Genomic DNA, 14,906 nt, shown 5'->3' with positions numbered 1-14,906 from the left:
AAGGAAGGTAAGATAGTACCATTGCATAAGGGCAGTAGCAGACTGGAAGTGTCTAATTATAGGCGAGTTTGTGTGTCATAATTAGTTGTTAAGATCTTGGAAAATTTAGTTAGGGACCATATACAGCATTGGGCAGATGAGGGTAATGTTATCCGTGAGAGCCAACATGGTTTTGTGAAGGGGTGCTCTTGTTTTAGTAAACGTTAGCCTTTTATAATGAAGTTACAAGAGAAGTAGATGAGGGAAAGGCATATACTTCCATTTTCTTGGATTTAGCGAAGGTATTTGACAGTGTGCCACATGATAAGCTGATATTTAAGTTGCAGCTGTGTTTGGATGTCAGGTTGGTCAAGTGGATTCAGGATTGACTGTCTGATAGGTATCAGAGAGCTGTGTATGGTGGGCTTAAAGAAGCAGAGGGTTACAAGTGGGGGTCCCACAGGGCTCAGAGCTGGGACCTATATTGTTTAACCTTTATATCAATGACATTGTCAGTGGATTGCAGGGAGATATTCAGTTGTTTGCGGATGATGTGAAGCTGGGAAGGGTTATTAGTAATAGTGCAGATGTGGTAGCCCTGCAAGAGGATTTGAATAAGCTAGACTGATGGGCAAATGAATGGGGGTGTCAGTTTAATGCAGAAAAATGTAAGGTCTTGAAGTTTGGGACATACTGATGGGACGCTGCATACTCTATTGGAGGAGCTATACTGGAGGAAATTGAAGACATGATCTGGGATTGATGATTGATAGAAACCTGAAATTCACGGGATATATTTCATAGGTGGTGAAGGTAGCACAGAGGATTGCTGCAATAATGATAAGGACGCTAACCTGCAGAGATAATAGAGTTATCATTCCGTTGTATAAGACCCTGATCAGACCGCCCTTGGACTATTGTTCTCAGATTTGGTTCCTGGGATTTGAAGGGGATAAATTCCAGGGATCATGCTGGAAAGGGTACAAAGGCAGATAACAAAGATGGTTTCAGGACTGTGGAATGATAGTTATGAGGATTGGCTGAGGGAATGTAGACTGCAGAGTTTGGTGGATAAAGAAGGAGAGGTGATATGATTGAGACTTTTAAACTATTTGAGAGGTGGTTACAGGTTTACACTGGGGAGTTCTTTCGCTTGGTTGATCAGCAGGATGGAGTGCTGGCAAGGGGCCATCCCTGGAAGTTACGAAAGGAAACTGTGAGAAAGAGGGTGAGGAGTGGCTTCTTTGCATGGATGGTGGTCGAACTGTGGAATGCATTGCCTGATAGAGTGGTGAGAGTGAGGGTTAATGAGTTTAAGGAGTGGTATTATAGAATTTGTGTTTCCTAGGAGGGACCTCCCACGATGAATCTTGATAGACTTTGTGTTTCTTAGGAAGGACCTCCCACAATGAGTCTTTTGACTCCTTGGAGGCCTAAATAATAATAATAATAATAATTTCTCTTCAAAGCAAAGATAGCAGAACAAGGTCACACACCGAGAGATTATAATCAGAAGCTGAAAACTGCAAGTGTTTTGTTTTTTCATAAAAGCGATTGAAGACATTAAAGGTGTCAGAAATGGAAAATGGTATTATTAATTAAAAAAATAATACTAAATGGTTCCTTATTGCTTATAAATGTATGATTTTTTTTTCTTTACAGACTGATAAACACATTAATGCATAAGTAATAAACATATCTGCTTCAACTTTGGTAGTCTTGAAATTAGGTGACATTAAAATTAGCCATAGCATTAAAAAAAAAAAAAAAGCTTATAAGCTGCCTACATTCAGGACTATGGCATATTAGATAATTGTTGTAGAGTATACCCAGGTTAACATATGACTGGTGAGGTAGTTTAAAATTTTTCAAGCCATATATTTAAATCTTATTCATTATCACTGCTGACCTTCTCAACTGTGAATTATCATCCTTAGCAACATACTTTGTTGTTTTCCCTCTTACACTGTTCTGCTGCACAATTGCTAACATCAATCTCATTGCTCTCAATACCCCATTCTTGAAATTTAAAACAAAATAACCTGATATCTATGATTAATGAAATCATTGATATTCAGATATAAATTAAAGATGTAAGAAATTATCTTCTTGGTTTAATCCTTTATCCAAGTCTAAGCAAGCAATGTTTATACATGAAGCATCTTCACTACGCTAATTGTATATAGCTAACCATTTCACACCACTACACTCTCACACATGTGTAGTAGCTTTTCCCATAATGCACAGCATAATACACATCCAAAATGGCAACTGATGTGAAGTCATTAGCTTCTATATACAAGCAGCACAGTAGTGAAGATATTTCACATGCAAACATTGTTTGCTTACCCTTGATGAAGGACTAAATCAAGATTATTTTTCTTTTACTCATTTTTGAATATGCTATTTTATGGATGATTTAATTGATTGAGTAGATTTTTCTCATCATTTACAACATTTAATTTATATTTTTTAGACATTTACAACCTGCATTTCTCTTAGTGCCATAGCAACTAATGGTATAGTGCCAGGTAAGATCATATTAAATTTTATGAGCAAATAACAGTTTTTTAAATATATTTGTATGTTAGAAAAGTATTGTATTACTTTACCTTACTTTTCTATGAAATCATATTTAATTTACAAAAATTGCATTAAATTTTCATCTTGATTGGGTGGATGGATTTAAAAAAAAAAAAAAAAAAAAAAATTAGTTTTCAAGTTTCCACCATTGAAATTAGGATTAAATTATTTCATTTTATGTATATTTGTTTCATTAGCACATTTCATTTGTGAAATATGTACAAATATAGTATAAATCCAAATAATTGTAATTTTAAATATTTATTTATTACTATTATTATTATTATTATTATTTTTATGGGCGCTGCATGGAGTCAAAAGACTCATTGCAGGAGACCCAACAGTGAATAGGTTTGGGCACTCACATTCACCTCTGGCAATCCATTCCACTCATTTGCCACTCTCCAAGTGGGAGTTGTCCTGGCAGGTTACTCAACATGTGAAAATTTCAGTCGAGAAAGGGTTTATGCAGAAGTACAAAGCTGACGATTATGACAAACTTAGGAAGCAACTTGGAGCAATACCATGGCATAAGAAACTACATGGAATGAATGTCATTAGTGCATGGGAAGTGGTCAAGGATTGTTTGAGCAAAGCGGTATCAGAGTGCATTTCCAGGGTCAGGAGGATAAACCGAGTAGGGATTAAGTGGATGAATAACAATATAAAGCAGGAGCTACAAAACAAAAAAAAAGCATTGTGGAAGGAATATAAACAAAAAGGTGATCAGCATGCGCATAAGCAATATAAAGCACAAGCAAGAAGGATAATACTATTGTAAGGAAGGATAAAGCAGATTTTGAAAGAAAATTAGCTAAGCAAGCCAAATTAAATCCAAAAGAGTTTTTTTCCCTATGTAGCAAGTAAGAGAAACAATGATCCATTCATGTTGGAGGTTTAATGGAATATTATCAGCACTGAGAAAAGATTAAAACGAATTTTAATGCTTCCAATATTTCATCTCAGTCACAGAGACTCATTTGTTTTACTTATCATTGTATTGTATTTTTGTGTGTTGTTGCAAAAAGTTATTTGCAATTCCTGAAGATGACTCTGTAACTGAGACGAAATATTGGAAGCATTAAAATTAGTTTGAATCCTTTCTCAGTGCTGATAATATTCCATTAACCTTCCAACATGAATTCTTCACAGCACTTAAGCCTCAACACACAGAAAGAATGATCATGGAAAGATAACTTTACTCAAAGCTGATGGTACAAAAATTATCGAACAGAAGAAATAGTTCAGTTACTAAGTGATCACTTTGCAAGGACATATTATCCAGGTGGTGACTTTGCAGTTACTCAGGTGACATAGACTGACGTAATCATTGAGATAGATGAACTGGAGGTACTCGGTATATTGAAAAATATCAATATGAATACAGCAGTGGTCCTGGATGGTATGTCTGTTTGTGTGCTACGAGAGTGTGCAAGTGAACTGGCAGTGCCTCTGGCAACGTTGTGTAATCTAAGTCTCAGCCCTGGCAAAGTTCCAAAGGAGTAGAAAGAGGGTAAGATAGTTCTATTACATAAAGATGGCTCCAAGGGAGAAGTAGCAAATTACAGACCAATTAGTATATCTTGAGTGATCGTTTAAGTATTGGAAAAAGTGATTAAAAGTGTATATTATTTCTGGGAAAACTCCCATGTTACTCCTCTTAATAAACTATTATAATTATGGCTATTTTGCCTGCTTCAGTTTAGGAGTGCCCCTGTTTAAATATCATTGGCTATTTACTCACGGATTCTTAGGGCATTGTAGATGTAAATTTGCCAAAAAGTATATGTAGCATAAGGAAGAGAAATTTACACATACCTTTTTCTGGGTGTTGCGGCTTTTCTTTTTTCTGCGATGTCCAAAAACTACTGAGTGTGTGGAGGGGGGGTAGTCAATTTGGGAGAATTAAAATAGAAAAACCTGGGTTTTTTTCTCAGTAATATATATATAAACATATATATTATATTATTATATTATACAGGTTGAAAGGGTTGATTTTTTATATAGGGAGGGGGAAGGGGAAAATAGAAATTAAAATAGAAAAACCCATTTTTTTTTCTAGTAATATATATATAAACATATATATTATATAGGTTGAAAGGGTTGATTTTTTATATAGGGAAGGGGAAATTTCTCTTCCCCCTCCCTATATAAAAAATCAACCCTTTCACCCTTTCCTACCCTATATAATATAATAATATAATATATATGTTTATATATATATATTACTGAGGAAAAAAGCCAGGGTTTTTCTATTTTAATTCTCCCAAATTGACTACCCCCCCCCTCCACACACTCAGTAGTTTTTGGACATTGCAGAAAAAAGAAAAGTCGCAACACCCAGAAAAAGGTATGTGTAAATTTCTCTTCCTTATGCTACATATACTTTTTGTTAAATTTACATCTACGATGCCCTAAGAATCCATGAGTAAATAGCCAATGGCATTTAAATAGGGGCACTCCTAAACTGAAGCAGGCAAAATAGCCGTAATTATAATAGTGATTAAAAGTAAAATTCAGAAATAGGTGGATAGGAATATGATACTCTGTAAGGGATGGCATGACTTTGTAAAAGGTAGGTCCTGCTTCAGTAATTTATTCACATTTATGGTAGGGTGATAGCAGATTTGAATAAAGAAAATCTCTACACCATGATACTGCTGGATTTTCCAAATGTATTTGACAGAATACCACAAGGAAAACTATTACATAAGTTGGAGCAAATAGGAATAGATATGAGGCTGATGGCATGGTTTGTGGGTGGCTGATAGACAGACATCAGAGGGTGGTGGATGGTCGAGTGGAATCAAGGTGAACGAGGGTGACTAGTGGAGTTCTCCGGAGCTCTGTACTAGGACCACTACTCATTAATTTGTACATTAATATTATAGCAGAAGATTTGAAAGCAAGGAGAGTATTCAGTTGTTTACCGATGATACAAAACTAGGGATGGTGGAAATAGTTGATAAAGGTGATGTAGATATCTTACAGAATGATTTAAATAAAATGGCAGTGTGGAAAAAGGACAATGGTTGTCAATTCAATGTTGTAAAATGTATAAAGTGTTGCACTTTAGGATGAAAAAGATTACACACTCCATATCATATTAATGATTCTAGTTTACAGGAAATTGATGTGGCTAGGGACCTGAGGGTTATGGTGGATAGAGATTTGAAATTCAGTGAACATATCGCAAGAGTTGGCAAAATAGTTCAGAGGATTATTTGGATACTGAAGAATACATTGACAATAGGGAAGTTATTATTCCTCTTTGTGTACAGATTTGGTCACCATTTGTTATTATTATTATTATTATCATTATTATCCCAAGACCCCATAGAGACTCATCTATTAGGTCTTTTTGTCATACACACAGCTCATCATACTGTGCCTTAAAAATTCAAATTCTCTACAGATGCCACCCTCTATCAGGCAAGGCATTCCAATCATTCACAACTTTGCATGCAAAAAACTTGCCTCTCACTTTCCTGCTCACACCTTTCTTATACAGCTTCCAGGGATGACCTCTGGTTCTCCCCTGATCTCCCACTCTTTTCTGTAAAACCTCTCCAACATTTATCCTATAACAACCCCCTTACTAACTTGTAGGTTTCTATCACATCATCCCTCTTTGTGTCTGCTAGACTCTGTAAATTGTAAATTTATGATGTAGTCACTTTAATAAATTAGTTTTTGAGAAGTCAAGGTTTTTTTTTCTTTTCATAATAAGGAGATGAAAATTTTTAATAGCATTGGCACTAACTGGAATCATCCTCAGTGCAATGACAGTAGGAGTAACAGTGACAGTTGATTTCCAAACAATATGAGCCATGCACTAGTATAATATGCTACAGGCAGATAGCAAGATATGATTAAAAAAAAAAAAAAAAAACTTCTGATGACTGATAAGGTTCAAACATTCCCAAATTTTTGATAGTGGAAGGCAGGCTTTATCATTTTTGAGTGGTGTGGTAATCCTTTCTTTTAGAGTTACACAGTGATCAGCATTCATTTTAAAAATTTATGGAATTTACAACTGTGTTAAAAAAAACTTTTTTATTATCCCGATGTTTCGATTTTCACATCAAGATCATCATCTGGAGCATACATCAATATACAAGACAAGCTGAGTTACATTATTAACTGTAAGCTAAAGAAATAATGATTATCACATGTTATTCTACTGGCATGACCTCTAGTGGGAAAAAAAAATTACACCCAGCTAAATTCTATTTACAATGACTGGAATAAACATTCTTTCAGAAACAATGATGTCCTATTTTTAGTATTACAATTCTTATTTTTGCTTTTAAGATACTGGGTTTTCTACAGTCCCGTTTATGATTGTTCTTAGTGAGGAACGTTCCGTGGGTCGAATATATACCTTCCATATGTTTGGGATTTTTAGACTATCATTATTGTTCAGATTGGGGTGGTTGATAATAATCTCGCATGCTTCCTTGAATTTTCGTTCATACCATGTTTTAGTGCGATGTAGACAGCTAGTCATTTTCCAGTCAATTCTGTGTAAGGAATTCAGGGCATGATCAGAAAGGCCAGCTTCACCATAATTATTATATTTAATGTGTCGTTTATGTTCTTTTTGTCTGATAGGAATTATGTGTCCTGTTTCTCCTATATATGGCATGTTGCAAGTACAATAAATCCAGTATACTCCAGGGTGGGTGAGTGGAGGGAGTGGGGCTTTGGATGAATTGAGTAAGCTTTTTAATTTTGCAGGTTTAAAGGACGCTTTGAGATTGTATTTTCATAGTACTCTGTTTATTTTCTCTGATGTTCCTTTAATGTAGGTCTTTGGATGAGTTGAGTAAGCTTTTTAATTTTGCAGGAGGTTTAAAGGTTGCTTTGAGGTTGTATTTTCATAGTACTGTGTTTATTTTGTCCGATGTTACTTTAATGTAGGGAATGGTTATAGTTTTACTGTAGTCTGGTTTGTCTTTGTTTTGTCTTTACTGTTAGCAATAGGGGAGGATAATGGCGAGCCATGGGCTCGCCATTATCCTCCCCTATTGCTAACTTTTACATGGAACATTTTGAGCAACTTGCCTTAGGTTCCTTCCCTTTAAAACCCAAAGTCTGGCTTAGATACGGCGATGATGTTTTCGCGATCTGGTCCCATGGCTGCCAAACATTAGACACATTCCTTAGCCACCTAAACAAACAACACAAACGCATATAATTCACAATTGAAATTGAAAAACACAACATACTTCCGTTTCTGGATACACTTGTCACACGTCTTCCCTCTGGCAATCTTTCCTTCACTTTTACTGGAAACTGACACATACGCGACAATATATACACATAAACTCCTACCTACACAAAAACTAGGTGTCATCAACATGCTAAAAAACAGGGCACAGATGATCTGTTCCAACGAACAGCCACTTAAAGACGAATTTAAAATTATCTTTAATACTTTCCAAAAAAATGGATACAGCCAAAACACTATTAACAAAACCTCAATAAAAAACAAAGACAAACCAGACTACAGTAAAACTATAGCCATTACCTACATTAAAGGAACATCAGACAAAATAAACAGAGTACTGCGAAAATACAACCTCAACGCCACCTTTAAACCTCCTGCAAAATTAAAAAGCTTACTCAATTCATCCAAAGACCCACTCCCTCCACTAGCCCACCCTGGAGTATGCCGGATTTATTGTACTTGCAACATACCATATATAGGAGAAACAGGACACACAATTCCTATCAGACAAAAAGAACATAAATGACACATTAAATATAATAATTATGGTGAAGCTGGCCTTTCTGATCATGCCCTGAATTCCTTACACAGAATTGACTGTGTAAGGAATGTAGACAGATAGTGCGATGTAGACAGATAAAAGCACTAGCTGTCTACATCGCACTAAAACATGGTATGAATGAAAATTCAAGGAAGCATGTGAGATTATTACCAACCACCCCAATCTGAACAATAATGATGGTCTAAAAATCCCAAACACATGGAAGGTATATATTCGACCCATGGAACGTTCCTCACTAAGAACAACTATAAACAGTACTAGAAAATCCAGTATCTTAAAAGCAAAAATAAGAATTGTAATACTAAAAATAGGACATGATTGTTTCTGAAAGAAAACCAACTGAAAGGATGTTTATTCCTGTCATTGTAAATAGAATTTAGCTTGATATAATTTTTTTTTTTTTTTCCCCACTAGAGGCCATGTGAGTAGAATAACATATGATCAAATCATTGTTTCTTTAGCTTACAGTTAATAATGTATCTCAGCTTGTCTTGTACATTGATGTATGCTCCAGATGATGATCTTGATGTGAAAATCGAAACGTCGGGATAATAAAAAAGTTTTTTTTAACACAGTTGTAAATTCTATAAATTTTTAAAATGAGTGGTGTAGTAATGTTTTAGCATTTTTCTTAATAAGCTTTCATGTTTGTATAAATTAAAGACAGAAACTCAAACTTTGTGGAAATAATTTTTTCAATATAAAATTTTCACCTTAGTATCAAAGGCATCCTCATGACACCATGGTGGAGGTTGAAGGGAATATTTACTGCACTAGCAAAGGATTAAAACTAATTTTAATGTTTCCAATATTTCATCTCAGTCACCTAGACAACTTCAGGGATTAGAAATAACTCTTGTAACACACACACATACAAAGATAACACAATACTAATTGAACATGTGTGTGACTCTAAAGTCATATCTAGGTAGTGTGCCCTCTATACACACTTGTAGGTGGCCTGGGATGTAAAATGGGACCTCTGACAATTATTGTTTCTCAAATTTTGGGAAGTTTTATGCATCTGTAATTATTTAAAGTCCATTCATTTCTGAGTGCTGCTTCAGATTCTAAAAACAGTCTTTCCTTTTTGAATTTACTATGGTGGAGCATGGTAATTTTCTTCTAAGAGATTCTGTGGGTTGTATCTAATACATAGTCTGCAAGGCCAGATTGACCATTGTCATGATTGCAGATGTATGATTTATGTTCTAAATGGATGTTCACTGATCTACTTGTCTGTCGGAAGTAAGCCAGCTTGCAGGAACAGGGTACTTTATATACTCTAGGCACTGAGAGAGAGGAGGGAGCTGATCTTTGGTAGAACAGATAAAAGTAGCAAGTTTCTGGTAGGATTTAAAAGCTGTGTAGAGGTTGTACTTTTTAAAGACCTCACTATATTTTCTGATGTGCCCCAAATATAGGGATAGCGATGGCATTTCTGAAATCTTTCTGAAGCGATGGCCAAGGAAAGAACTGGTTATTTTTTAATTCTGTAATCACTGTAACCATTCGAAAGGTAGACAGTGTGTATGTGGTTGAGTTCAGTTGAAAGAGAGATTCCACTGAAACAAAAATTATAGGCTCTATTGGTTAGAGCTCTAATAATGCTATATTGTTGAGAGGGGGATGATGGTTTGTGAATGTATTTACCTATGTGAGTGAGTTTTCTGTGTAAAGTGAAGGAAAGGTTACTATAGGAAGGCTTTTACTAAGGTATCTAGGAAGGGTAAGCTATTGTTATTTTCCTTTTCCATCATAAACTGGATTCTTGAATGTAGACTATTGAGATGACTGAGGAAGGAGTCTAATATGTCTTGGCCATGAGGCTATAAAAACTGGGGTTATACATTTAGTATTCTTGCCAGTTGCACCTTTTTGTTTTACTACTTACATCCACTACCCTGCTTTGCCTTTGTATCTTCTTTTACTTGACTCTCGTTAATGGTTGACTGCCTAAAGTTATAAACTGCTGCCATATCTTATTTCTCACGCTCTATAGTCTAACAAATTTATTAGACTATACAGTTAGACTATATATTGAGTGCAAGAGTATAAGATGTTAAATCAAAGACAAAGCAGATATCGTTTATATTCCCCACTTATATTATTCTTACTTTAAACTAGTCGTGGCATAAATCTAAATCATATAAACTTCTATCTTATGCAGGTTCGAATAATTTTTTAGGATAGTGCATTAACAGAATAAGTCCAGTATGTTGTTTACAAACCATTTAAGTCTAAAGGAATAGTTACAGAATGATACAGTATATATACAAAGTCATTACAACTCTCAATTTTCTCTGATCTAATCTAATCTTAGTTCTAAGCTATTTCACAATCTAGCATAACATTAACTGAATATAACTTGGTTTAGCCTAATTCACCTTTAACATACAATATCTCACAAACATGGACATATACTCTTGTTCAGTGTTACAACTACTTAAAATATTTGTTCAACAGTCTCTCACATCAAACCTTTGTACACACGTAAGTCTTCTTTTTATCTTTCTTTCTTTCTGCTCACCGACACATTCCTGCTTTCTGCCAAATTTCTTCTTTGTTCTAGTAGTTGACTGTGCCTTTCCTTATTGGATCCTTAACATAGTGGCGATATACAGTTTCTTCCTTCCACAATGACTCGATACATGGCAGTGATCCAAGTAGATGACAAATATTCTTCAATTCCCGACAATGAAATCTTGCATGACAGTGATCTCAGGTAAGGGAAGAGATAGAAAACCCTAAGATCAAATGACGCTTTACTTTCACTTCCGACAGCGATTCTTGGCATTACATGGACTTAAGTAAGAGAAGGCCTAAAAAAATCCTAAGACAAATTTCTTCTTGGACGATCTGCCTTATATAGGCCTGAACCTCCATCGTGCACATGCACACATCTCTCTAAACTGGTCATGTATTTACCTTCAGACATGCTGACATAATTTCTCATGCGTCTTTGGAATTCTTTGTCCATGGCGACTATGGTCACGTGTTGACCTCTGGATATGATGACATCATTCTTCGCAGGTCTCTGGAAATTTCCATCCATGGCAATTCTCAGAATTTTCTCACTAATCTTAATGCTACTAAATAATGTTAAGTCAGTAAGATAATGATTTAACATTATTTAGTAGCTTTACTTGATGATGTCATGCAGCACATTAATTTAACACAGGCTTAATATAATATTTTTACATAAAGGATTATTTAACATATGCCTTCATGATAAGTTACGAAGTCACTTTATCATGAGAGATTTTACAAGGCCAAATAGAGAACACATCATCTACATATCTTAGCCAGAAAGAGGGTTTGAAAGGGACTGAGTCTATGACTTGTTTTTCAAAATTTTCCATGTAAAAATTGGCAAGAGGGGGGGGTGAGGGGTGACCTATAGTGGTTCCCTCTATCTGTTTGTAAATTTTGTTCTTGCAAGAGAAATAACCAGAATCGATGGCAGAGATCTGAAACATCAGAAGGAAAAACGTTTTTTAAGAGTGTCACTTAAGGGAATATTGGTAAACAGTGAGGTGATGTCAAAGCTTACAATATATCTGTATTATTTAAAGTTAGATTTTCAATCAAGGTTTTAAAATGGGCAGAGTTTTTTATATGGGATGTGGTAAGTGATTCTTGAGTGGTAATAAAGTACTGTAAAAGTTTGTAGCGACAAATTCAGGAATGGGTGGAAAAGAATATTATACCATGACTTTGTGAAGAGTGTGTCATGCCTTAGTAATTTACCAACTTTTTATAACCTAGTAGCAGATGAGTGATAAAGGGAATGGCTATACAATGATATGACCAGAATTTCCAAAGATATTTGATAGTATATCTCATGGAACAGTGTTACTGTGATTGGAACAAATGAGGATGGATATGAAGATGATGATATGAGGGTAGCTGATGGACAGAAACCAAACCGCAATATATGGAGAAGCAGAAAACATCTGGTGGATAGCAGAGCACCAAAACGTGCTGTTAGATCATTAGAATAATAATAATTAATACATTATTATTATTATTCTTACGGGCAACTCCAAGGAGTCTTTAGACTCACTGAGGGAGGCGCTAACATCATGTCAAGAACAACTATTCAACGTTCACACAGTATCTATCATACTTCGCCTTGAACTCATTCACAGTCATGGCACCCACAACAGACTCTGGCAGCTTATTCCACTCCTTCACCACTCTCCAAGTAAAAAACCTAGCTCTAACACCCTTGCTAACCACACTCTTGCCCAGTTTCCATGGATGGCCCCTAGTCCTCCCACCACCAGTCCTGTTCTCAAATATATCTTCTGAATTAATCTTATAGAAACCATTCAGTATTTTGAATGTCCGAATCATATCACTCCTCTTCTGCCTATCAACCAATTTCTGCAACCCACAAATCTTCAACATGTTCTCATAAGGTTTATTCCATAGAATTGCAGTCATCTTGGTCACTCATCTCTGGATCCTATCCACCTGCTCTCCATCAAGAAGAAACCCTGGTGCCCAAATCTGGGCACAATAGTCTAGATGGGGTCTTATCAAGGCTCGATACAGAAGAACAATAACTTGCTTGTCTCTGCTCGTCAAAGTATTCTTCAGTAACCAAGTGATTTGATGAGCTGATTTAGCCACTTTTGCAATGTGTCCCCTAAACTTCAACTCCCTACCCACCAACACTCCCAAATCCCTGCTCTCATCAATCTCTTGCAGTACAGTTCCAACTATGTGGTATACTGCTGCTCATCTTTTCACCCCAAAATGCATAACCTTACATTTTGCCATAATAAATTTAGTTTAATCCTTTATCCAAGTGCAAGCAAACAAAGTTTGCACATGAAAATATCTTGAGGACTGAGGTAAGGTAGTACAACACCAGGCAACTCCGAGCAAAGGTGAGCCAAGCTCTCATCACTCCTTGTCTCAGTATATCCCATAATGCAAAGCACATCTCCTTGCAGACATGTATAATGCTATGCATTAAGGGAAGGGCCACTACCCAGACTGGTTTCAGCCTTTAATGAGGTCTCGTCAGTGGGAGGCAGACCAAAACATGGAGATACTAAGGCAGAAGCAATAGGAGAGGTCATATTTATCTATAGGAGTTGCCAACAGGTGTACTACCTTATTATTGAATTACTCTGGATTTAGAGAATGATGTTGCAAGTTTATTTTTCACTTGGTTAGACTATAATAAATTTAGTTTAATCCTTTATCCAAGTATAAGCAAACAAAGTTTGCGCCTGAAAATATCTTCAGAACTGAGGTAAGGTAGTGCAACACCAGGCAACTCCAAGCAGAGGTGAGCCGAGCACACAAATTTGTTTGCTTCACTTGGATAAAGGATTAAACTAAATTTATTATAGTCTAACCAAGTGAAAAAATAAACTTCTTACATTTTGCCACATTAAATTGACATCCATTCTCCTTACCCCAGTCCTCCAAAACATCCATATCATCCTGCAAAATTTTGACATCCTGTACATTCACTATTGCTCTACCCAAATTTGCATCATCAGCAAACAAATGAACACTTCTTCTCAGATCCTTTCCTATATCTTTAATGAACAAATTAATCAGTAGCAGTCCAAGAACAGAACTCTGCGGCACACCGATATCAGAGAGTAGTTTACTCTCCTGAGTAAACTACTCTCTGATATCTCTCCATCAACCACCCTCCTATCCATCTCACCAAACCTATATCCATCCCCATATGCTGCAGTTTACTGATTAGAATTCTGTGTGGTATCCTGTCAAAGGCCTTAGTAAGGTCCAGCAGAATCACTGTAAACCCATTACTTTTATCCAGTTCAGCCGTCACTGTGTTATAAAACGTGAGCAAGTTACTGAGGCATGAGCCACCCTTCACAAAACCATGCTGTCTCCCATACAGTATCCCATTTTCATCTATCCATTCCTGTATTTTCCTCTTGACTACTTTCTCCAAGACCTTGACAACAACTCCTGATATGCTGATCAATCGGTAATTTACAACAGCTCTCTTGGAACCTGCTTTATGCAGTGGAACTATTTTCCCCTCTTTCTATCCCCTTGGGACTATCCCAGACTCGAGACTCAAATTAAACAAAATGATCAAAGGCATTGACAATTCTTTAACCGCTTCAAGTATGACACAGGCTGGTATACCATCCAATCCCACAGATGTATTCTCATTGAGGTTTTGTAATAGATTATTCACCTCCACTTCATTCACCACAGTTCCCGTATAAGCTGTTGAACCAACTTCATTCCTGCAATATCACCACCTGGATGATATACTCTTGCAAAGTGCTCAGTCAGTAATTCCACCATGTAAACTGATTTGGTTACCTCCCTGCCATCAGCATTCTGTAAATGCATTCTGCCATATACATTTTTTCTTTTACTTTCAACATATCGAAAAAACTGTTTGGGATTCTCTTTAGCTTGCTTGGCTAATTTTCTTTCATAATCCGCTTTCGCTTTTCTTACCACACTCGTTACCCTTCTGGCCTGTGCTTTATACCGTTCATGTGCCTGCAGGTCACCTTTCTCCTTAAATTCCCT

The 14,906-nt window shown here is 36.1% G+C and overlaps 1 protein-coding gene across 1 annotated transcript in view; it reads left to right on the top strand.

Moving 5' to 3' along the window:
* Positions 1-14,906, top strand: part of kcc (solute carrier family 12 member kcc) — an 831,023-nt gene that overhangs the window by 212,630 nt on the left and 603,487 nt on the right. The window contains exon 5 of the mRNA XM_090408412.1: positions 2,456-2,510. Coding sequence (XP_090264538.1) covers positions 2,456-2,510 — 55 coding nt within the window. The remainder of the gene's footprint in view (positions 1-2,455; positions 2,511-14,906) is intronic.

Source organism: Typopeltis vanoorti, chromosome 18 (assembly GCF_054136105.1).
Source record: "Typopeltis vanoorti isolate ZY-2024b chromosome 18, IOZ_Tvanoo_1.0, whole genome shotgun sequence".
Classification (NCBI taxonomy): domain Eukaryota; kingdom Metazoa; phylum Arthropoda; class Arachnida; order Uropygi; family Thelyphonidae; genus Typopeltis; species Typopeltis vanoorti.
This window is presented reverse-complemented; position numbering and strand designations above follow the sequence as displayed.